General features: G+C 57.7%; 2 protein-coding genes across 9 annotated transcripts; one reads left to right on the top strand and one right to left on the bottom strand.

Annotated features, from left to right (window-relative positions):
• The first annotated feature begins 562 nt into the window (after nucleotides 1-562).
• Nucleotides 563-18,847, top strand: CNOT3 (CCR4-NOT transcription complex subunit 3). 8 transcript variants are annotated; one of them, XM_030819689.1, is made up of 18 exons: nucleotides 563-861; nucleotides 5,797-5,871; nucleotides 5,987-6,054; nucleotides 6,307-6,381; nucleotides 6,525-6,614; nucleotides 6,871-6,999; nucleotides 7,103-7,198; nucleotides 8,468-8,687; nucleotides 8,780-8,913; nucleotides 9,471-9,527; nucleotides 11,010-11,397; nucleotides 11,482-11,605; nucleotides 12,414-12,612; nucleotides 15,365-15,464; nucleotides 15,569-15,767; nucleotides 16,008-16,140; nucleotides 16,854-16,979; nucleotides 18,448-18,847. In XM_030819689.1, the coding sequence occupies exons 2-18, from the start codon at nucleotides 5,847-5,849 to the stop codon at nucleotides 18,544-18,546; spliced, it is 2,262 nt and encodes a 753-aa protein (XP_030675549.1). In that variant the 5' UTR covers nucleotides 563-861; nucleotides 5,797-5,846; the 3' UTR covers nucleotides 18,547-18,847. The 8 variants fall into 8 exon arrangements, with proteins under 8 accessions (XP_030675549.1, XP_030675544.1, XP_030675548.1 ...); XM_030819684.1 differs by having other exon boundaries at nucleotides 18,397-18,847; XM_030819688.1 differs by having other exon boundaries at nucleotides 8,465-8,687.
• Nucleotides 18,778-23,463, bottom strand: LENG1 (leukocyte receptor cluster member 1). The gene is made up of 4 exons (XM_003259765.3): nucleotides 23,020-23,463; nucleotides 21,739-21,918; nucleotides 19,902-20,164; nucleotides 18,778-19,079 (listed from the first exon to the last, which is right to left on the bottom strand). Exons 1-4 carry the CDS (start codon nucleotides 23,149-23,151, stop codon nucleotides 18,860-18,862), a joined length of 795 nt encoding a protein of 264 aa, XP_003259813.1. The 5' UTR covers nucleotides 23,152-23,463; the 3' UTR covers nucleotides 18,778-18,859.
• Between the last annotated feature and the right edge of the window lies 1 nt (nucleotide 23,464).

Here is a 23,464-nt window from a genome sequence, read left to right as displayed (position 1 = left end):
TCTTGCCCAGCTCCTCCCACTTGGCCCAGTGGCTGTTTTGATTGGCAGATGATTTCGGCTCGGCCCCCGCTTTGAAGGCACCTGTCTGTCTCCCATTAGGTACGCGGCCCCTAACGCCCACACTCCATGCCTTCCTCCGCTTTCCCCACCCACTTCCAGGACCAACCAATGACTTCCAGGCAGAATATGCCCCCGCAACCAATTAAAAAGAGCTCTAAACTTGACGGACGACTTCCCGCCCCTGGACTGTCCTAGCTCCTCCCCCCGACCAATTGTTTTAGGAGAGGGGGGCGGATACATCCAATCAGCACGACACAGGTCTCTTGATTGACGTTCAGGTCCTCGCGCTGGCGTGTTGTGCCCTGAGGCGGGAGGAGGAGGAGGAGCGGGGAGAAAACCTGGGCCAATCCTAGCAGGCTGCGCGGGAGGCCAATCGAACGCCGCGCCTTGGAGCGATCACCCAATCCGCGAAAGGGGGCAGGGCGCATCCCTGCCAGGAACCAATAGAACGCCTCCAAGGGTCAGGAGCGACGTTCAGCGGGAGCAATGACAGGCCTATATTCGGGACTCGGGGGCGGGTCGGCGCCAGAGACGAGAAGAGAGGAGGGGAGGCCTCCTCCGCCGCCGCCATCTTGGACCGGGCCCGGTCAGCTTCCGCGGAGCCATCGGCAGACGCCGCGGCCTCCCTTGAGCCCCGACCCCCGTCGTCAGAACAACCCCGGGCCCACTCCCCCAACCCCACTTCCGCTTCGCGCCGCTATCGCGATAGCGCCCGGGCCCGGGGCGCGAGAAAAAGGCGGCGGGCGCTCGCCTCCCCCGCCTGTCGCGATACGCTCCTCAGCGGCGGCGCCAGCTCCTGTGGTGAGAGCGTCAGGCTCGACTGGGCCGGACCCCTTCCCCTCCTCCCCCCGGCGCCATCGGCCGCCCTCCCCGCCGCCTCCCGCCCTGGCGACACCGCCGTCTGTCGCGACATGGCCTCCCCTCGCCTGCCCCCTGCCGCCGCCTCTGCAGCGCGGGGCTCCCGGCGGGGGGCGGCTCCCTCCCTCTCGCCCTCCCGTTCCTCCGCCTCTTTCACGCTCCTCAGAGCCTCCCGGGGGTCCTTCCGCGACCCGGACCCCGGGCCCCGCCCGCCGCCGCCTCCCCGCGTGGCATCGCGTCGGGCCCCCCCGGTAGGGGTGTGAGGGTGCGAAGCCTCCCGGGCGCGAGGTGCCCGCCCCTCTCCGCGTCGGTATTGGCTCCTGGCTGGAAGGATGGAGGCGCCCCTGGTCCCAGGTGCCCGCCCTCTCGGGGCTCAGGTGCCTGCCCCCCTCGGCCTCGGTCCTTCGCGTTGTTGGGCAGCCTCCGCGCCGGGGCTTCTCCCTCGACGGTGGCGGGGGGGTGGGTGGTGCCAGCACCCCGGGACGAGGACCCAAGCTGGGTGGGGGAGTCACCCTTCCCAGGGCCGAGGCCGCCCTCCGCATCCCTCCTCACTGCTCCCGGGAGCGCAGCTCCCCTGGATCTCAGGTTCCAGCTGCCCGTCTGTATTGGATGGGAGCCTCTTGGGAGAGGAGTGGAGGAGAAACTCCCCATTAGTTGGAGCCTTTGCCGAAGTTTCCACCTCTGTAGTCTGCAGCTCTTCTCTCTCATAGCGAGTAGCGCCCTGGGTGGCTCAAGCATCGCCATCCCGCTGCACCTGGCGCCTGCCTTTTGGGGGAGTTTGGCTTTCCCCCACCTGGGGTACAGGACCGTCCTCAGTGTGGCCCACGTCTGGCCTCAGCTCTCACACTTCTTTGATCCTGGCGTCTGCTCCTGGCTTTGCAGCCTCAAACTCCCCTGCATCCTGACTCTCCGACCCTCTGGGTGTGGGCCTCTCCCAGTGATATCAGGGCCACTGTGGTCTTGGTGCTGGGGGCTGCTGGGCTCCCCTGGCGCTCAGGTGCCTGGTGAAGGCTTCGTGGTGAAGGACACTAAGCCCCCACGCTGTCCATGTTAGTGAGCTCCCAATGCGGGCAGCGCCAGCCCCTCTTTCTGAGCAGTCCCTGCCTCTCAGTGCAGGGCGGCCACCCACCCCGGGGTGAGCTCTCCTGCCCTTTTGGTGAGGGGTTTTGATGTCTCCCCTCACTCCCTTCACCCCTGCCTGAGTATGAGGCTTCTTCCGCCTTCACACCAGTCTCCTCCTTTAGGGTGTCATCTCTCCAGGGACCAAGAAGCTCCCTGCCCTTGATATTTGCATCAGATCCCACACTGTGGGTTTGTTGTCTTCCCATCTACCCTTACGCTGGGTGTCAGCAGTTGGAGAACAAGGGTTTCGCCTTCCCGCCCCGCTGCTGGTACCCCATGAGAGTAGGAAGCTTCCTAGACTCGGGTCCCTGTACTGCGAGGTGGGGGCTCTTCCCTCTGGGGCTGTGCCTTCTCTCCAGGGTAAGGACCCTTTCTTGGTGTCGCCTCCCCCAGGGATAAGGTTCTTGCTATCCTTGGTATTGGTATGGCTGCTCTTCTGGATTTGAGGTGTCCACGCCTCTGCGTGTGTCCCCACCATAAGGCTGAGGACCCCTCTCGGATGCAGGTGCCCCTGGCTAATGCTTCCAAAACCCCCTCTTGATTTTTCACTGTATGGGGTAAGGCATGATTTCCTGGCTGCGTGGATGTAAGATACCTGAGTCAAGCGGGAGACTCCCCTGTAGACCCGGTCCCTGGGACCAGAGATTTCTCTGGTGCAGACTTTCCAAGGTAGGAGTATCCAGCCCCCTACCCTTGGCATGGGGATCTCAGTGGAGATGACTACCTCTACCCCAGGCCCTAACGCATCCTCCTTCCAGAGGCTCAGAGCCTCTGTGTGGCCACGTCAGCAGCCACCCGGGTTAAGGATCACCCTCCAACATCACTTCCCAGAGCTCCTTGCTGCCGAGGCGGAAGCTCTCCCAGATCAAAGGCGTCTCATGACAAAGACCAGTCTGTGGGCACATGACGGCGCCCAAGGTTAAGGACCACCCGGTGTTAGTTTCCCAGGGCTGAGCCTCCTGCCCCTCCCTCCTCGAGTCTTTGTGTGGTGGTATCATCTTCCCTGAGATGGAGTGTGGGGGGCTCTTCTTTACTGGTTTTGGCCCTGATTTTAGCGTGTTGGCTCCTGTGAGGCTGGTGTCCTGCTCACCCCACCCCCCGCCTTGTGGGTCCCTTCCCTGTGGGGATGTGTGTTCCTCTTGGGTAAATCTCCTGGGCCGAGGTTCCCAGATTCCTCAGTGCTCTTGGAGAGCCTTTGTTGCTGGAGCACAGGTTCTTCACACCTGAGAGTGGACCTGTGATCACCACCTTCCTTGGAAGATCTTGGTGGATGCCCCCCTGACTACAGCAAATGGGGCTCTTTCTTCTCTGGTGGCGTCTCTGCTTCGAGACTCAAGCTCCAGTTTCCCTTCTGTCTGGTCCTTTGCTGGGGGGACCAGAGGTACAGACACCCTCATGATATAGGGATTTTCTTAGCGGGGGAAGGTGTTGTCTCTGCTGTGGCTAAGGCCCTAGCCTCTCTAGGGGAGAAGTACCCTGGGCCTCTGGCACTTGCCCCTTCTCTGTGGAGGAGCTGCCTCCTCTCTGGGTCTCAGCTGTAGTCGACTTCGATGTCACGCTCGCTGTTCTGTCTGAAACATCACCTCCCTGGGTTAGGGCTCTTGTTCCCCTCCACCTGCCTGCTGACCCCTCCAGGACTTCCTTCTCTTGCTGCCACAGTGTGGTCTCCTCTCTGGGGGTGTTCTTCCTCTGCACTAGGGTACCAGTCCTTTCCGTGTGGAGACACAGGGAGGGCATCACCTCCCTAAGGTGTTGATTGCCTTGTTGAGGGGTGTAGACCATGAGACCTCTTCTCTCTCTGGGCTGGAGCACCTGCCCGTGACCCTCTGTTGGGTTCTTGGGATGGAAAGAGGGAGTGTAAGCTCTCGTTTCACATTCTTGTTCCCCCTATGCAGTCAGAGGCTTTTCTGTGTTGGGGTGTTGGACTTTGGTGAGGATCCCTGCACACGTCAGCGTTGGTGTCCAGGCCCTTGCCTTGTATACGCTCCCTGGGTCAAAGGGACTTGCCCCTCCTCAGTCTGAATCCCCTCCATGGCACTTTCTCCTGGGTCCTTTTGTTGGTTGCTTTGCCTTCTTGGAGATTCCCCAGGTACGGCATGTTAGCTGACCCTGGGCGGGGGCTGCTGCCGTTTTCTTTAGGTTGGGCTTTTTACTGAGGAGACTGAAGTTCCCACAAGTGTAAGGTAGCACCCCTACCTATTACCACCCAGAATGGGTCCCCGCGGTGTTGGGAAAATTCTCCCTGGGGGTAAGGTACCAGCCCTGTCCTTTATGGGCTTCTTGTTCTAAAGCACACCCGTCCCATATGGTTGCTGCTAGTCAAATGTGGTGATTAGTAACTAGCTAAAAATGAAAAATTCAGTTCCTTCATTACACTTGCCACATTTCAGATGTTCAGTGTCCAACAGATATGCGCAAATAGAGTGTTTCCAGCATTGCAAAGTTCTGTTGGATAGCACTGTTTGCCAGATGTTCCCTTCCTTGTGGGTGAGGACCCTCTTGGTGTGACTTCCCTCTGTACTGAGGCTCTTAGTCCTCAGTATGGGGCTGTTTCTGTCTTTACAGTAAGTGACTACTCCAGGGTGCCCTGCCCTGCACAAGAAGAGTGGGAGCAGCCCCTGGATCCCAGGGAACTGTGCTTTTCATTGTAGGCCCCCTCCCTGGAGGGGAAGAGGGCAATCTCCGCTGGTATCTCAGAAGTCTTCTTCTGAGGCATAAGCCTCTCTCCCCAGGGCTCGCCTGGTCTCGCTGTCAGGCCCTAAGGTGTGTCTTCCCCTGGACTAAAGCTCCTTGGAACTCCCTTTTGACCTCAGTCTTCTCTGGGTTCCAGGTAACTTCCTTTAAAATAAAGACACTCCTCTAAGTTTTGGATTCCTGCCCTGATGTTATATGTTTCCCTGACTCTAAATTACCAATCCACTTGATATGGGATTCCTTCGTGTGTGCAGATCGGCTCCCTCACAGCTGTGGTACCTTTGCACCCTCTTATCTTAGTAAGATTTCTGTCTTCTCCCAGGTCTCTTGGGTACTGCCTTCTGCCCCCAAATCTCTAACCCTTCTTGGTATCAGCTTCTTTGGGTTAGGAGTGTTATTTCCTTTTGGTTTAAGGATCCTGCTCTGGAATAAATTTCTTGGTAGTTTAAGTCCCTTCTACTTGGCATGCACCCATCTGTATGAGTGGGTTCAGCTCTTCATAGTTTTCGGCATCTCTGCTCGCCGTCGTTTTCCCCCACCCCCAATCTTTCTTCTCCTGCTTACAGCTTACACACACACACACCCTTCTCTGTGAGCTGCCAGTTTCATTTGTCTCCTGACTTGTCTGAGGGATGACCTCTCCTAGCCATCTCTGTGCCCAGCCCCTCTGAGTAGGAAGTGTGATCTCCAGGGCTAATGCCTCCATCCCAGTCATCAGCTGTGTGCAGCATGACTTTGTCCTGCTCTGAAAAACCTTTTTGAGTGTAATCTGGGGAGAAGGTACTCCATGCTCTAGGAATTTTCCACTTCCTGAGTCAGAGGCACACAAAAAAGTATGTAACTTTTCTTGTTTCAACAAACTTACAGGGTCCCCTGTTGGCCAGACACCATGCTGGGCAGTCAAGCGAGCATCAGGAGAACTGGGTCTGGTCTCTTGTCAGATAGCAAATGCTTCTTCCCCTTACCAGTCCCACCTACCTCACTATGCTGACTAGGTCCATGTCTCTGGGTTTTTACCAGCCGGGGAATACGTGTTAATTCCTCTCCAATCTCTCCTAGCAGCGTCCGTCTCCAAGAGAGTATGAAGAGAGTGCGTCTGTAGGGCAGGGAAGATGGCGGACAAGCGCAAACTCCAAGGTACTAGACTGACTTCCTGCTGCACCTGTAGCCATGTGCTCCCTCCTCTGAGGACTGCTCTTTAGATACCTGCCGCCTGGGCAGGATTCTCACAGCCTTGTTCCTCCCTGGCCAGGTGAGATTGATCGCTGCCTCAAGAAGGTGTCCGAGGGCGTGGAGCAGTTTGAAGATATTTGGCAGAAGGTACAGGGGCTGAGACCCTAATAATCTGGGTCTTCAGAGAGCAGGGCACAGGAAGGCGGCTCAGGACCTCTGGGTGTTGACCAGGGGGAGGGGCTACATATGCAGATGCTGAGGACCTAAGAGAATCAGCTCTAAGATGGATTGGGGGTAGGGGTTGGGGGGTCCTTGAGTCCCTAGCATAAGGAAGAATCACTGGAGTGGGTACTGGGACATCCCCTCCCACACTGACTTCTCAATTCTCTCCATCCTCAGCTCCACAATGCAGCCAACGCGAACCAGAAAGAAAAGTATGAGGCTGACCTAAAGAAGGAGATTAAGAAGCTACAAGTGAGGGGGCTGGGGGCCTGGACGCCTTTGTCCTGAGGGTAGAGGGAACTGGGAGAGTGGACTGCTGGGTCCCAGGGAGAAGGAGCTGTGGGCCCCAGTTCCCGGGTCCTGAGGTCTGACTTTCTTGTTTTTCCCATCTGCAGCGGCTAAGGGACCAGATCAAGACATGGGTAGCGTCCAACGAGATCAAGGACAAGAGGCAGCTTATAGACAACCGCAAGCTCATTGAGACGGTAGGAGCCCAGAGCCTGAGTCCCAGAGAGGTAGGGAGGTCACCAGATTTTTGAGATCCCAAGGGGTGGAGGCAGAGCGGCCAGACCCCAGAGTTCCTCAAGAGAAGTAAGGTCTCTGCACCTAAGGGAAGGGAAGAGGCAGCGGACTCAGAGCTCAGAAAGTAGGGTCACGAGGCTCGGGTCCGAGTGTCTGCTGGCCCTTAGTCAGCTCCTTTCCCACCTTTGAGAGCCCCCCTGCCAACTGCACTCTCTACAGCAAATGGAACGGTTCAAAGTTGTGGAACGAGAGACCAAAACCAAAGCTTACAGCAAGGAGGGCCTGGGCCTGGCCCAGAAGGTAGATCCTGCCCAGAAGGAGAAGGAAGAGGTTGGCCAGTGGCTCACGGTGAGTTGGGGTAGAGAAGAGGAGGTGAACTCTGAGGATCCTGAGCCCTGGGTGTAGGCGGGAACCCTGGCTGATGGGCTTCCTCTTCCTCTCCCTCCCCTAGAATACCATCGACACGCTCAACATGCAGGTGGACCAGTTTGAGAGTGAAGTGGAGTCACTGTCAGTGCAGACACGCAAGAAGAAGGGCGACAAGGATGTGAGTGAGGGAGACCCGACACTTTTGGGATGGGGATGGGCGTGGGAATGGGCTGGCCAGCAGGAGGCCAGTCGTTTAGGCTCCTGGGAGTTGGGGCCTGGATTCCTCAGGCGGACAGGGCCAGCAGCCGGGATTAGGGATTTGAGAGACAGGATTGGGAGGGCTTAGCAGCTGCCTGGGTGGAGCAGGGAGGGGGTCAGACAGAATCTCAGGGTCCCCTGGGTGTCTGAGTAGACAGTGGGGCCTTCGTGAAGAGGAGTGATTTGGGGGAAGGTGAATGCAGGTTGAGTTTGGGCCACAGAGTAAGAGTGAGACCTGAAGGACACCCATGGCAAGAGGCCTCCTGGCACCCAGAGGGCCCTGGTCCTAGGGAGAGCACAGTGGGTAGAGACAAGGCAGAACATGGAGAAGGCAGAGAACCAGGCCTGAAGGAAGAGAGGAGTCTGGGACAAAGCTGGATGTTGGGGTCCCAGGTTCTAAAATCCAGGATTGTGGGGTATGAGTTCAAAGGGATACAAACTGTACGGACTTGTTGAAACCAGAAAGACAGGGAGGAGAGAACTGGGTCCACAGGGAAGCTGTGGGTGGGAGAGGGTCAGGAAGTGGAAGATGACAGAGTCAGGTGTCAGACTCTGAGGGGTTTGGGAACCAGGGGCTTTCGGGGAGATGATGGGTCCTTGAACAGAGCAGGGATTTGGAACCGAGGCTAAGATGTTAAATCCTAAAGGGGCCTTGAGGGGAGGGCAGGAGCGAGGCTTATGAATCTGGGCTTCCTCAGGGATAAATGGGTAGGGTTGAAGGGGCCTAGTGATGACAAATATCATCACGATTCTAAACAGCAAGCTCCTCACAAATGGGGGTGATCATTATTACTGCTGGAGCAAGTCGGAGGGTATCTGTATGCCAGAGGCAGTCACAGTGGTGGGCAGGCTCAGCTGAGAAATCTGGGCTGTCAGTGAGGTGCAGATGGAGGCCAAGTCGTGGGATGGCACAAGGACCTCTGGGTCTTTTAGAGGTTTCCAAGGACTCCTGGAGCCAGAAAGGTGTGGGGAGAGGAGAGAGCAGTGGGATCCCAAGATGTCAAGGCTAAGATTGGTCCCCACAGGGCTCAGAGGGTGGGTGGACCCCATACTGCCCCACCCCGAAGGGGCTGGCGTGGAGGTTTTGGGTCTCCACAGGGGTCAGGGACTGAGGACAGGTTCTGTGGGGGCAGGAGGGGCCAAGCAGGTGCTCTGCAGCCCCTGAGCCTGGCCCTGGGCTCGCCAGCAGAAGCAGGACCGGATCGAGGGCTTGAAGCGGCACATCGAGAAGCACCGCTACCACGTGCGCATGCTAGAGACCATCCTGCGCATGCTGGACAATGACTCCATCCTCGTTGATGCTATCCGCAAGATCAAGGACGACGTTGAGTACTATGTCGACTCATCCCAGGACCCCGACTTCGAGGAGAACGAGTTTCTCTACGATGACCTGGACCTCGAGGACATTCGTGAGGCCCTGGGGCTGATCGTGGCACAGGAAGTGAGGGCCCAGAGTGGGCTGTGTGAGCCAGCTAAGCATGCCCTTCTTCTGCCCCCACAGCACAGGCGCTGGTCGCCACCTCCCCCCCGAGCCACAGCCACATGGAGGATGAGATCTTCAACCAGTCCAGCAGCACGCCCACCTCGACCACCTCCAGCTCTCCCATCCCGCCCAGCCCAGCCAACTGTACCACGGTGAGGCCCCACGGTGCACTAGTACCTTGTGTTTCCAGCAGGGCAGGACTCGAGGAGACAAATCTGGGTCACTCCAAAGTGGCTAGGGGAGAGTAATTGAGGAAACATAGATCTAGGTATCCAGGGTCTAGGCTCTTGGAGCACACCCTAAGGTCCTACACCTGGGTCCCTAAAGGACATAAAGAGTAATAGGGTGCATCCCGTGCCAGTTTAGGCCCTGGATCTGGGAGGTGGGAGGGGCCGGTGCCTGGGCTGCCTGAGGAGGCTGGGTGGCTGGCCACCTTGGGCAGGGATCCAAGGGTTGGCTTCCCTGTGGAGAGCAGGTTCCCAGATCCTTAAGAGGCTGGTGGGTCAGTGCTGGCTCCCAGAACACAAGAACATTGGAGAGCCTGAGTTTGGGTGGTTTCTCCAGGCAGATTAAGGACAGCCGTTTGACCAGCTCTGGGGCTGCAATGGCAGTCAATGGGGCCTAGGTCCCCGGGACATTCAGAGATTGGCGGTTCTCCATCAGAGCCCCAGAGGTCACACAGGTTTCTGTTCTGCCTCCCCTACCTCAGGAAAACTCTGAAGATGATAAGAAGAGGGGACGTTCCACAGACAGTGAAGTCAGCCAGGTGGGTGTGAGTCTGGAATGGGTGGGCATGCCATTCACTTATTTATTGGTTCCCAAAGGCATATTGAGGCCTGAGTGCCGGCCACTGTGCTGGGCTGGTGGACACAGGTGGGTCAGAAATCAGTGCTGCCCTGAGGGCAGGTGGGCAGGGCAAGTGGACAGGTGACTGGTGCTGTGGTCAAGGGGGTAGCACAGGTCACCCTCGGCCTGGCCAGGCAGTCAGGAGAGGCTGCTGTGGAGTGCCCTGGGCCTCAGAGTCAGGTGAGTTTGCCTGGCAGGGAGAGGTGGCAGCCAGTAACATGGGCAAGTTGTGACAGAAAGCTTGGAAGTGTGGAGAGGTGAGTCTGGCCAGGTCTGCAGGGCCAGGGGCCCAACTCTGAGCACAGGGACTGGGACTGTCAGGCTGAGGGGCTCAGGCTTTGTGGACCTGAGTGGCCTCCAGAGTCAAATAAGCCTAGGAAGTGATGGGGCCTTTGCTGTGCTGATAACACACACTGCAAGTTTCTGAGAGGAGACGGTCGCGGGCAGTGTTTCTCCAACTCCTTTAACATCTCCCAGGACAGGAGCACGCTTTCGGAAACGCTGCTACAGAAGATGTTAGGCAGGAGCAGCATGGGCCTGAGGCCCCTCTGTAGGCTAATGGGATGGACAGTTCCAAGGGGACATCCTGAGTGGGCATTGAGGAGGCTGGTGTGGAGACTAAGGGGACCCACAGGTAGTAGAGAGGGCGGGCAGCAGGGCCAGGAGGTGATGAGAGACACTGAGGCAGGTACTCCAGGGGCCAGGCTGGGCTCTGCCACCTTCCCAGGCCCCCACTGCCAAGCAGCGATCCCCAGGAGAGAAATGGGTAGTCAGTCCTGTTGGGCACTTGGTAAGCGCAAGGTGCCTGTGGGGTGGCTGCAAAGAAGCCCAGGAGGCGGTTAGGCTCGGCAGCCCGAGTGCTGTCGGCAGGCTGCCTGCGGTGGGGATACCATGAGCACATTTACCCTCCCACCGCTTTCTGGAGTGCTGGTAACTTGCAGCCCTGTGAGTAGTTTCTGTGACCCTTCAGGTGACATTCAGAATTACTATCCAATTTCCAGCTGTTTTTCCTTCTACTCTTGGACATTAGGCAGCTCCAGCTAATCTCATATTGAGGACACTTAGGTGTTTCCCTCTAGTCCCCTGGCTTCCAACAGATGGATCTTCTCTGGTGACAACCTAAGTTGTGTGTCAGATCCCTGTGGGGGTGTCCATGGGGCGGTGTCCAGACAGGACTTGGGAAGCTGGGCAGGCTGGAAATCAGTGTGAGTGTTTTAAGCATGAAGGTGATTGAAGCCATGAGGGTGAGTAAGGTCACCCAGGTCCCCAAGAGGGCAGGAGCAGTTGGGGGCAGCGAGGCCAGAGAGGAGGCTGCTGGGACGAAAATGGAGCCTGAGGTGGGGTGGTGAGGGAGACCTGCTGGCCCACTGAGTCCTGACCCTCTGCTCTCTCCCACCCGCAGTCTCCAGCCAAAAACGGCTCCAAGCCTGTCCACAGCAACCAGCACCCTCAGTCCCCAGCTGTGCCGCCCACCTACCCCTCCGGCCCCCCGCCTGCTGCCTCTGCCTTGAGCACCACTCCTGGCAACAATGGGGTCCCCGCCCCAGCAGCACCCCCAAGTGCCCTGGGCGCCAAGGCCAGTCCAGCTCCCAGCCACAACTCGGGCACCCCTGCTCCCTATGCCCAGGCTGTGGCCCCACCAGCTCCCAGTGGGCCCAGCACGACCCAGCCCCGGCCCCCCAGCGTCCAGCCTAGCGGAGGCGGTGGAGGCGGCGGCGGAGGCGGAGGGAGCGGCAGCAATAGTAACAGCAGTGCCAGTGGAGGGGCTGGCAAGCAGAATGGCGCCACCAGTGAGTGGGGAGGCAGCGGGGTGGGGGGCATGGGCGGGGCTGGGCAGCAGGCGGCAGCCCTTTCCATTTACTCTTTGTTCCCAGGTTACAGCTCCGTTGTGGCAGACAGCCCGGCAGAGGTGGCTTTGAGCAGCAGTGGGGGCAACAATGCCAGCAGCCAGGCCCTGGGCCCCCCTTCCGGCCCCCACAACCCACCTCCCAGCACCTCGTGAGTGTCTCGGCCATCGGCAGGGTTGGGATGGCAGCCTTTCGAAACAGAGAGGCGCTGGTGCCTCACCCCCACATCGATGGGTTCTGAGCCCCCCGCCCCTGCTGCTGGGAATGGCCGAGCGCTATCCTCCACCTCCGTTGGGTGTTACACCCCCACTTCCTTCCAGCAAGGAAACTACATCAGCCTCCCTGCTTTGCCCTTCAGAACATTCTAAAATACATTCTCATCTAAGTGGAAGTTTTCTCAAGAGCCCCATACCCTTTCCTCCCGTTTCTGTTACCTGCCTGAGGCCACTCGACTGCCACCGGAGGGTCACTGTTTCACTTTCAAAGTGAATTGTCCTGAGGTCCTCATTCCTCTGCAGCCACTCCTCCAAATCTTAGACCATTCCACTGGGTCTGCCTGTTTCCTGAAGAATGCCCTAAGAAAGATCAATGTGCACAAAGGAAAGGCCTGCTTCCCGGCCCCCTCACCCCAGCTCCAGCTGGCCTGCCCAAGGGGGAGTGGGCCCTGTGAACACCTGCCCAAGGCAAGGGGTTTTGATCAGCCTGTGGCCTGGTGGAGCACCCGATAATCCTCACCCCCACCCCGACAGCTCTGCTCTGCTGATGGGAAACCATTCCAAAGATGGGGCTCTGCCTGTTTGCCCAGAGAACCACTTCTTTCTCCCATCTGTCTACCCTCAGCTGCCCCTCTCAGATCCCATCTGATCTGTGCAGTCTCCCCTCTCTCCAGCCAGGCCTCTCTGCCCACCCCACCCTCAGGGACCCTCCTCTCAACCCCCTCTTCCATGCTGTCTCTCCAGGAAGGAACCCAGTGCGGCAGCCCCAACAGGGGCTGGGGGCGTGGCCCCAGGCTCAGGGAACAACTCAGGGGGACCTAGCCTCCTGGTGCCACTGCCTGTGAATCCTCCCAGCTCCCCAACGCCCAGCTTCAGTGATGCCAAGGCAGCCGGTGCCCTGCTCAATGGGCCTCCACAGTTCAGCACTGCCCCGGAAATCAAGGTGGGCTCCTCGGACATTCCCCGAGCCTCTGTGTCCTGACTCTGCTGTTTCTTTCCTCCAGGTCTCTAGCTGTGCCCCCTGCCCCCACCCTCTTTCTGGATCTCTTTCTCTGGCTTTCTGTCCCCTTCTCACACTTGCTGTTTCTCCAGGTCTTTCTGTACCACCCTCCCCGTGACCTTGATCTCTGGGGGCTCTCATGCCTCCCCTCTTGTTCCCTCCAAAGCTCTGTTTCTCTGGGTCTCTTTTCCTTTCTCTTGGTTGTACTTGTTGCTTGCTCTCTCTGGGTCTCCATCTTCATCTCCCCCGCAGGCCCTCAGTTTCTGTCCCCGTTTGTCCTCACAAGACATACCAGTCTTGCTACTTCACATGACCCATTACCTAGCTCACTACCCTCCTTTTCCTAGCTAAGAAACCATTTCAGTCAAGAAAACACTTGTTCAAGTCCACTGGGGGCCAAGCTTTGTATTGGGTGAATGCAGCCTGGTTCCTCCCTGTAGGAAGCTTCCCTGCTGGGGCAGCTGCAGGGAAGGTTGCTGTGGGCCCACCGAGGGGCATCTGACCTGACCTGGGAGACAGGCCCAGGAAGGCTCTGAGAGGGGGTGATGTTTAAGCTGAGACCTGGACCAGGCAGGGGGGCTAACAGCTGCAGGAGGGGCTTCAGGAGGAGCCTGCATCTGCCTGGGTGCTTAGGAAGCTGGGCAGGATGCAGCAGAGAGGAGAGAGGTGTCCACTCTGCAGGAGGCAGTGCCACCAGCTGCAGGGCTGAGATAGTGGGTGTAGCAGGACAGGACGGTGGGGTCCTCATCATCGAGGGTCAGGAGCTGGGGCTTGGCTTGTGAGCTAGTGTACTGTAGCGTAGCTTCCACGGGGGGCAGTGTGTATGCCCAGGCTGTCCAGGAGGCACTGTGTGCGCCCAGGCTGTCCAGGAGGCAGTGTGTGCGCCCAGGCTCTCCAGGAGGCAGTGTGTGCGCCCAGGCTCTCCAGGAGGCAGTGTGTGCGCCCAGGCTCTCCAGGAGGCAGTGCGCGCGCCCAGGCTCTCCAGGAGGCAGTGCGCGCGCCCAGGCTCTCCAGGAGGCACCGTGTGCGCCCAGGCTCTCCAGGAGGCAGTGTGCGCCCAGGCTCTCCAGGAGGCAGTGCGCGCGCCCAGGCTCTCCAGGAGGCAGTGCGCGCGCCCAGGTTCTCCAGGAGGCACTGTGTGCGCCCAGGCTGTCCAGGTCCAAGTCTTGGCATTGTCCTTGCTGTGCATTCCTTCATCTGGGAAACGGCAATAGTCACGATTATACCCACCGTGTAGGGTTATTTGGAAGACTAAATCATCCTCATAAAGCTGTTGGAACAGTTTCTGGCCCAAGAGAAGCATTAATTTTTTTTTTTTTCTTTTTTGAGACAGAGTCTTGCTCTGTCACCCAGGCTGGTGTGTAGTAGTGCGATCTGGCTCGCTGCAACCTCCACCTCCCGGGTTCAAGCGATTCTCCTGCCTCACCCTACTGAGTAGCTGGGATCACAGGCGCCTGCCACCACGCCAGGCTAATTTTTGTGATTTTCATAGAGATGGGGTTTTGCCATGTTGGTCAGGCGGGTCTCGAACTCCTAACCTCAGGTGATCCACCCGCCTCGACCTCCCAAAGTGCTGGGATTACAGGTGTGAGCCACCGTGCCCGGCCCAAATTTTAGAAGTAGGTGGACAGGATATTTATAATGTGTGCATTTTTCTGGAAAAAGGGAAACAGCAGCTTTGAGGTTTTCAAAATGGGTTCCATATCTTTTAACACCACCACCAACAAAAATGAATTGCTGGGGTGGGTGGTCGGGAACCATGGCAAGGTTTGGAGTAGAGAAGGAACAACGTGACTTAATTGGAAAGGTCCCCCGGGGCTGGTGAGGACAGGATAGAGGGAGGGTGGTCTGGGCAGGAGAGGACGGGCCTGGGCTGTGTGGGGCATGGTGGCATGACAGGGAAGGGAGCCATCCAAGGGGGGTTAGAAGCACGACAGATAGCCGGGTGCGGTGGCTCACGCCTGTAATCCCAACTCTTAGGGAGGCAGAGGCGGGAGGGTAGCTTGAGCCCAGGAGTTTGAGACCTGCTTGGGTGATATAGCAAGACAGGATGGATAAGCCTTGGTGACTGACTCGTTGTGGAGAGTCCAGCACAGGGCTGGGGTTAGGGACAGCTGCACGTGGCTGGAGGAGATGGGAGGAACCAGCCCTGACTTTGGGAAACAGATGCCTGCCGTAACCTTTGTAATAGGAAACGAGGCTGTGCCTAGCCGGGCTGGGCCCACCCCGCTTCCAGTCACCCCATGCCAGTGACAGGCAGACAGCTGAGCATGTAGACCTCCTGCCTCCTTCAAGACAGGCGGGAGCTCTCCCAGCGTGTAGGTGTCCCCTAGTGAAGGAGCGTGTGCTATTGGCACATCCTTTGACAAAAATGGTAGCGCACTGTACATATTCTGCAGGTTGGCGTTTACTTCTGTAGTACGTCACGAACTTGTATTTTGAAAATCTCTGCGTAGTACTCCGTGGTGCAGAGTCCCACTTACTAGACGTTCCTCTGCTGACGAATGCGTCAGTGGTTTCCAACTGTTCCCCTACAGTTTGATGCTTCTACCTGTCGTGGGTAGATCGTGAGGAGTGGGTCATTGGCCCTCCACGGCCCTCAGACAGGGCAGGTGAGAGCGTCTGGGGCCTGTGTCAGGCTGCACTTGCTCCTGCAGCCCAAGTGCTCAGGCCAGGCCTCTCGTTTCCTCCCCAGGCCTCTGAGCCTCTGAGCTCCTTGAAGTCCATGGCAGAACGGGCAGCCATCAGCTCTGGCATTGAGGATCCTGTGCCAACACTGCACCTGACTGAGCGAGGTGAGGGACCCAGGCTGGTGGGGAAGCAGCGGGCCAAAGAGGAGGGGCTGGCCCCTGACCCATCCTCACCACTGAGGGGGCCGGACCTCCACCCCTCCCCACAGACATCATCCTGAGCAGCACGTCAGCACCTCCGGCCTCAGCCCAGCCGCCCCTGCAGCTGTCAGAGGTGAACATACCGCTGTCGCTGGGTGTCTGTCCGCTGGGCCCTGTGCCCCTCACCAAGGAGCAGCTCTATCAGCAGGCCATGGAAGAGGCCGCCTGGCACCACATGCCTCACCCCTCTGACTCTGAGCGTATCCGGTGAGGGGCCACAGGGAAGGGGGATGGGCTGGGACTCGAGTCTTAGCGAGGAGGCAGTGGCCGAACCTGTGAGGCTGTGGGTAGAGCGCCAGGCCCCTGACCTGGGCTCTCCACTGAAGGTCAGCACCGCCCCGGGTCTTTCTGTACTACCTTCCCCCGCAGGGATGCATTTCTGAGGACCCTTTTGATCAGGACAGGACTAGTAGGCAGCTGGCACTGACCTTCCTGTTGCTCCCACAGGCAGTACCTCCCCCGGAACCCCTGTCCGACGCCCCCCTACCACCACCAGATGCCACCCCCACACTCGGACACTGTGGAGTTCTACCAGCGCCTGTCGACCGAGACACTCTTCTTCATCTTCTACTATCTGGAGGTACAGCAGGGCCCCCGGGGCAGCCTCGGGCCCCCCGGCTTCGCCGCCACCGCCGCCGTCCCCCCTCGGGCTGGAGGGGTGAGGTGGGTGCCCCACTGCGGCCACTGGGACCGCACCCCCTCCCTATTCCCACTCCTGGGCCCCTCCCCCAAATCAACCTGTCCCTTTCCCCCCTGTCCAGCCCAGAGGTGTTAGAACTGCTTGGGTTGACAGTGAGGCTGGTCCACTGTGGCACACCTCAGCCCCGCTTCCAGTTGCTCACTGGCTCACCTGCGGCCCCTCCCCAGCCCTGCTCCAGCAGCCCCTCAGTCTAGGCCAACCCCACTCTGCTCGTCGGCACATTCTCAGGCCTCCCTGGAGACCACTGGGGAACTGTCCAGCCCCCTCTCAACCCCAGTGAGTCATGAGTGATCTCCACCCTCATCCCCACTTGGGAAATTTTCTAAATTGCCTCCTCTCTCAGCTCTCATCACACATTAGTTTTTCTTCCTTCTCAAAGCTTCTCTGAAAGCAATTTTCACCTCCTGTCTCATTTTCCTTCTGACCAGCATTGGTATGTTCTGTGCCCCCAGCCCCATCTCCAAAGGATTGTCCAGCCCAACTGTGGTCTGTGGCGGGGGCCGGGGTTTAGCCCTGATGTCCTGCCCCATCCCCCTGGCTCCCCACCCAGTTTGGGGGCCCCCTGATCCCCCCCTCCACTGTTCCTCCCCCAGGGCACTAAGGCACAGTACCTGGCAGCCAAGGCCCTAAAGAAGCAGTCGTGGCGATTCCACACCAAGTACATGATGTGGTTCCAGAGGCACGAGGAGCCCAAGACCATCACTGACGAGTTCGAGCAGGTGAGGGCCCCGCCCCCTCTCTTCCTGCTGCTAGGGTTGGGGTAGAGTCCCCAGGCTCCAGGCAGCCCCTGCTGGCCTCTGCTCCCTCGCCTTCACCTTTCAGCCAGCGCAGTCCCTCAGCCGGACCAAGTTCTCCTCCCTCTGGCTGTCTGCTCAGCCTGGACCACCACCCTCTCATCCTCCACTTGGCCAGCTCCTAGGCCTCCTGTAGGTCTTAGCCCAAATGTCCCTTCCTCAAAGAAACCTTCCTGGAGCCACCCAGCCCAGTGCCTCCCCCTTGCAGTGCTGGGCACACTCGCTTGGGGTGTAGGATTTTCCCAGTATGTGTCCCTGCACCAGGCTGTGGGCTCTGCTGCCCAGGGACCTTGATGGCCCCCACTTCACCTCCAGGTCCCAGCACTCAGCAGGGCAGGGGCTCAGTGGGGAAACTTTTTTTTTGAATGGGCTTCTCAAGTTCTAATACTGGGAAATTCCTGCCTCTTGCAAACACTCTGGAGCCAGCCTTCCTGGGTTTGAGCCCAGTCTAGCTGGGTGACTCGAGGCAAGTCACTCGAACCTCTGTGTCTCAATTTCCTTATCTGTAAAAATGGGGGGAAGAAGACCTACCTAATGCAGTTGTTATGAAGATTAAATGAGTTAATAACATGTAAGTACTTAATGGTGACTGCTACATAGTCAGTGTCATGGATTTTTTTTTTTCAAATTACTTTCAGTTGGTGTGTTCTACAGTGATGTTTTTTCCCACGAAATACTTCCCTGATGCCGAGCCCCTTCATGGGGATGAAGTATTACAAGGTCCTTCAACCAGGAGAACTCAGTCCCCTCTCCTGGTTCTCCCAGGTTGCCATCTTTGAAGCATTTAAGACATTCATTTAGAACCTAGCTCCTCTCCCATTGTGTCCTCAGACGTTAACTACAGACTTCCTGTCCTTTCCTGGTTTGGCCCAAAACCATCCTCCAAGTTAGTACATTTCAGGGCATCCAGTCATTCAGAAGTTCCCACACCACTTCCGTCACCAATAAAATGTCCCTGCAGAGTGCTTGGATTTTTGAGACTGTTCCATTCTCTAGAACAAGGGTGACAGTACCCGCTGCCTCAAGGTCTTTGTGAAGATTAAATGCTAGGCTGTGCATCCTGTACTCACACGTGAGAGGTGCTCAAAAGCCACAGCCCTCGAGGAAACGAAGGCTGTGCACTCACACCTGGGGCTGGGGCCCCGCTCTGGCAGCTGACTTCGGTGGAATCTCTCTGCGGCCCCCTCCGTTTCCTCCTTGCTGAAGTGGCATGATAACATTTCCTACCCAAGAAGAACCTTGTGAGGGTGGATGAGAGTGTGTGCGTGCAGGGCAGTTGGCCCAGTGCCTGACACATCCACAGCCCTAAGAATTGTCCCCTTTGTCTGTTGGTCCGGCCCAGATCCCAGACCACCACCTCGTCCACTCACTGACCGCCTTCTCCCCCGGCCAGGGCACCTACATCTACTTTGACTACGAGAAGTGGGGCCAGCGGAAGAAGGAAGGCTTCACCTTTGAGTACCGCTACCTGGAGGACCGGGACCTCCAGTGACACCGGCCCCTCCCTCTACCCACCCCCTTCCCCCGCATGCTGATCCCCCTGCCCAGGTGAGGGCCCTGCCCTGGAAGACTGGAGGGAGGCCCCAGGCCACGGGGCATCCCCCTCTCCCAGGAAGCAGGGAGGGGGCCGGGAGGTTTTCCTCTCAGCCCCACCCTGGGGGCCCGGGGGCGAGGGCTGCCCCCTCCTCCCCTCCCCAGTGAGGGACATTTTTTGGTAAACCTATTTTCATTTTGGAAAATATTTATGAATAAATAGTTTTATATGACGGCTGGCAGCAGCGGCCTCTCCTGTACCCCCTCAGGAGTCAATGAGCAAGGTGAGGGTCCTGCTGGCGGGGGCGCCGGGCCAGCTGGGGGTTGAATTGGGAGTTGTACCGCCGCCGCCGGTCATCTGTCTCTTCTTCTTCCGGCTGACCCTCCTGTAGTGCCCGGCCTTGGACCCGGGCCAGCAGGGCCTCCGCCCGAGCCCTCTCACCTGCTTCCCTCCGCAGCCGTTCAGCTCGAAGCTGGTCCAGGGATGGAGGCCTGCGGGGAGAGGAGTGAGGTCAGAAAGCTGGTAGCCCCTAGGAGGCCATTTGCCCAGCCTCTCCCACAGAGGGAGCTGCCACCTGGAAGCCCCCCTGCATCCAGCATGCCCAGCCTCTGCCCTTAGGCCTGCTGGAAGCCACCTGGTGCTGGGACACCACAGGCACGTCTCTGGCCTTCCCTTCTATGGGCTTTGGTCCTCCCCAGTCTTTAAAATCTGATGCTTCTCCAGGTCAAGAAAGCACACTGAGCAGCCCCCCGGCCCTCTCTGGGCCTCACTTTCCCTTTCTAGAGAAAAGAAGACTACAGGCAGTGTACCCCCTCTAGACCAGGGATACAGCATCCTGGAGATAGAAGCCTGCTTTTACTGTCTAACCCAGCGGCTCTCAAACTCTTTGGTCTCAGGACCCCTTTATACTCTTAAAATCCAAGGACCCCAAGAGCTTTTGTTTCAATGGGTTCTGTTAATATGTTGCAAATCAGAGTGAAAACTGAGAAAGTTTGGACACAAGCGTCTGTGCCATTAGCCATCAGAGCGAGGGTGTCTTCTCATCACACAGCCTCTGGACACCTGCACTGCGTGCCTGAGAACACGCGTGGAAAAGGCCAACAGTGTTAGGAAAATAGGCTTGACACCTCGGCACCCCGGGAAAAGGCTGTCAGGACCCCTAGGGCTCCCTGGACCACATGCTGAGAACCCAGCCAGCCCTTCAGGGAGTCCCTGGCCGTCCTGACCAGAGACCCTGCAGTGCCCATGCCGGGCTGCTGCCAAGCCCTGAAGGTCTGGGCCCTGGTCTGCTGAGGCGGGGTCTTCCTTCTTACTCCTTGGGTCGCTGCTTCTCAGACCCCTCCTTTTCCTTTCTGCTGCGATTGCCTTCATCACCGCTGTGCCGTCTCTTCTTCCCCAGATGCTTCTGCATCTCCCGCAGAGGGTCCAGACGGCTCTTGATCTTCTCATCTGGGGCTGGGCCGGGCGGGGGGCCCCCTCGCCCTGGGGGTAGCTGGTACCAAGGGGGTTGAGTCTGTGCCTCCGCTGCACTCTGGCCCAGGTATGTCAAGATGCCCAGAGCTTTCTCTTGCCTCTCCTGAGGGGGCCAGGAAATACAAGAGATGGGATATAATCTTTCAAGCTGTCAGGTGTGTCTCCCTGACACAGGTATCTAAGCGAACAGGTATGTAAGGCTTATTATGAACCAGTTGTACCAGGTGCTGGGGTTGGAAGACACCAACAGAGGCCAAGCTCCCCCTCCGGGGACAGTAGCAGGTACAGTAACAGCAGGGAAGGAGGGGACAAGTGGAGCCACTTGAGTGTTCAGAGGCAGGCATCTTTGCAGAGACTTGAAGAGAAGCCTGAAGGGATCAAGCAAAGCAGGGAAGCGATGGGTGGGGTCAGCAAGTCCAGAGACAGCAGGTGAGTGACAAGAGCTGAGGTACCTCTTTTTTTTGAGATGGAGTCTCGCTCTGTTGCCCAGACTCGAGTGCAGTGGCACGATCTCAGCTCACTGCAACCTCTGCTTCCCAGGTTCAAGCAATCCTCCTGCCTCAGCCCCCCTAGTAGCTGGGATTACAGGCACACACCACCATGCACAGCTAATTTTTGTATTTTTAGTAGAGAGCGGGTTTTGCCATGTTTGGCCAGGCTGGTCTTGAACTTCTGACCTCAGGTGATCCACCCACCTTGGCCTCCCAAAGTGCTGGGATTACAGGCATGAGCCACCATGCACGGCCACTGATGTACCTTTTACACTTGATCTTAGCCAAAAAGCAGGAGGCGATTGATTCACTTTTTGTTTGTTTGTTTGTTTTGAGATGGGGTCTCGCTCTGTCATCCAGGCTGGAGTGCAGTGGCGCAATCTCGGCTCACTGCAACTTCCACCTCCCAGGTCAAGTGATTCTCCTGCTTCAGCCTCCCAAGTAGCTGGGATTACAGGCACGCACCACCATGCCCAGCTAATTTTTTTGTATTTTTAGAGATACCATGTTGACCAGGCTGGTCTTGAACTCCTGACCTCAGGTGATCCACCCGCCTCAGCCTCCCAAAGTGCTGGGATTACAGGCGTGAGCCACAGCCGGCTGATTTAAATTTTTAAAAGCCCATCAGGGCTGGGCGTGGTGGCTCATGCCTGTAATCCCAGCACTTTGGGAGGCTGAGGCAGGCGGATCATGAGGTTAGGAGATCGAGACCATCCTGGCTAACACGGTGAAACCCTGTCTCTACTAAAAATACAAAAAATTAGCCGGGCGAGGTGGCGGGCGCCTGTGGTCCCAGCTACTCGGGAGGCTGAGGCAAGAGAATGGCGTGAACCCCGGGGGGCGGAGCCTGCAGTAAGCAGAGATTGCACCACTGCACTCCAGCCTGGGCGACAGCGACACTCTGTCTCAAAAAAAAAAAAAAATAAAAGCCCATCAGGTTTGAGACTCCTCCAGTTTGGAGAACTGAGCTGTTTGCCCAGCAGCTGGGGACCTCTAGCATCTACCTCCAAGCCCTGTGGGCGCCCAGATGGCAATAGCCAACGCTTTTTGAGTGTCATGCTTTGATAAGGTCCTAAATTCTGTGTGTTCACTCTTGTTTGACCTTGGTCACAACCGATGGCTAAAGTGCGCCCTCCCCCCAACTCGATTCATGGCCCCTCTGATGAAGTGGGTGAGGCCAGCTTACTTTCTCTTGTCGCTTTTCTTCCTCGTACTCTTTATTGCTTCTGATCACTCCTTTCCCTTCCTCCAGGAGCTCCCGAAACAGGTCCACAGGGCCAGAACTTGGGGCTCCCGCCTCTGCTGCTTCAAGCTCAGGCAGTGAGCTCTGATGTCTGGCTTTCTTCCGTAGGAATTCTGTACGGGCCTGGGGAGAAAGTTATAGGCAGGACATTCAGAACCTAGAGGTAATTCAAGAACTGTGAGTCTGGTGCCCACCACAGAAAATGGTAGTCCAGGGTGCTGGGGTTATAAGAAAGGAAGCACTAGGCGCCTAAAAGAGGCACCTGTCCTAGCTGGGGATGATGGTAGGCAGATGAGGCAACGCCTGGGTTTTGTAAACTCCCTTTCAAATAGTAAGCCACGGGTCATCAAGGATGTATGGGAGGAGGTCCCTGGCCTAAACCAAAGAGGTTCCTAACCTCAAATGAGGCAATTAAAACAGCCATAAAGGTATGCATTAGGCCAGACGATCTGAATTCTAGCCATGGCTCCAAGTCACTACCCCAAGTCTGCTGAAGCCCTGTCCCCCGCCTTCAGGACGCGGATTTCAAACAGCGCTCAGCAGCCTACTGAGATTCTAAAAACCCAGACTACCTCCCACCCACGGTGGAGGATCAGACTAGCGAAGGAACTGAAAGTTGGGTGTACACCAAACAGATTTAAGGAGCCATACAGAAAGCCCGTGTTTATGTGTATGTGTCTAGGGGGCGGTGCAGGAAAGGGCTCGCCCGATGGCGTGGAGCTTGGCTGTCCCCCTCTCCTTAAATGTGCCTTCCCCTCACTTAAGCTATCTCACTTCGTGCAACGGAGATGACAGTGCCCCTCTAAGAACGAACAGTGCTTATTGGGGATTCCGCAAGTCCAGTGCTCTGCATTTAGTTAGCATACAGTAGGTGCTCAATAAATAGGCTGTGCAGGCAAACTAAAAAGTGATCCGAATTTCCTTGAACTGTCCAAGGGTTCACGGATTCATTAAATGTTAAGCTTCTCTTTTGTGCTAGACACTCTTCCAGCCATGTGAAATACATCAGTGGGGGAAAAACTAAGACGAGGGCGAGATCAAGGGAGGTTTCGTGGAAGTGGGCACAAGGTTTGCAGAGCAACGTTCTCGAAAACGGGATCGGCGCCTGGTCCGGAATTTCACACGGGACACACTGAGCCTGCGCAACGCCTCCGCTTCCGGCCCCCAACCGCGGCGCCTGCGTGCTGGGCCCCGGAGCTCCGCCCGGCTGGCCTCCGAGCTTACCTCTTGCTGAGCCAGCAGTACCCTCCGCTCACGCTCCTTCTCCTCCTCCCGGGCCTGGGCCTCGTCACGGCGCACGCGGGCGACATTGTCCTTGTTCCGGACGTGCCAGCTCTTCTTGGGCAAGATATTCATGGCGTCGTAGCTGTCCAGGGACTGGCACGCCCGCCTCTTTGCACTTCCGATTGGCGAGAGGATGCCCCCCTTCTTCTTGTTCCTACTTCGACCGCAGATTGGTTCCGAATTAATTGGTACGGCCCCCTGGCCTGTAACGACAGGTGATTGGCTGAGACACCCTTCATCACAGCGAATGCTAGGCGTTCGGCTCGTGGTATCCCCTAGCAACCGCCTCTTGTCACAGATCCGAACCAATCATAAGTTGGCCCGCCCCTGATGGTACCAGATGCGGCCGTCGATTGGCCGACATGACCGTCAAGTCTCCTTGCGG

The sequence above is a fragment of the Nomascus leucogenys genome, chromosome 10, assembly GCF_006542625.1.
Source record: "Nomascus leucogenys isolate Asia chromosome 10, Asia_NLE_v1, whole genome shotgun sequence".
Classification (NCBI taxonomy): Eukaryota; Metazoa; Chordata; class Mammalia; order Primates; family Hylobatidae; genus Nomascus; species Nomascus leucogenys.
This window is presented reverse-complemented; position numbering and strand designations above follow the sequence as displayed.

What these genes read in the sequence shown, in the direction of transcription:
- LENG1 (XM_003259765.3), bottom strand. Translation starts at nt 23,151, where the DNA reads ATGAATATCTTGCCCAAGAAGAGCTGGCACGTCCGGAACAAGGACAAT. An exon ending in TACTGCTGGCTCAGCAAGAG is followed by an intron (nt 21,919 to 23,019) that starts GTAAGCTCGGAG and finishes CTTTCTCCCCAG; the next exon opens with GCCCGTACAGAATTCCTACG. An exon ending in GAGAAGCAGCGACCCAAGGA is followed by an intron (nt 19,080 to 19,901) that starts GTAAGAAGGAAG and finishes CTCTCCCCGCAG; the next exon opens with GCCTCCATCCCTGGACCAGC.
- CNOT3 (XM_030819681.1), top strand. Translation starts at nt 5,847, where the DNA reads ATGGCGGACAAGCGCAAACTCCAAG. An exon ending in TTGAAGATATTTGGCAGAAG is followed by an intron (nt 6,055 to 6,306) that starts GTACAGGGGCTG and finishes CTCCATCCTCAG; the next exon opens with CTCCACAATGCAGCCAACGC. An exon ending in TCACTGACGAGTTCGAGCAG is followed by an intron (nt 16,980 to 18,396) that starts GTGAGGGCCCCG and finishes GGTCCGGCCCAG; the next exon opens with ATCCCAGACCACCACCTCGT.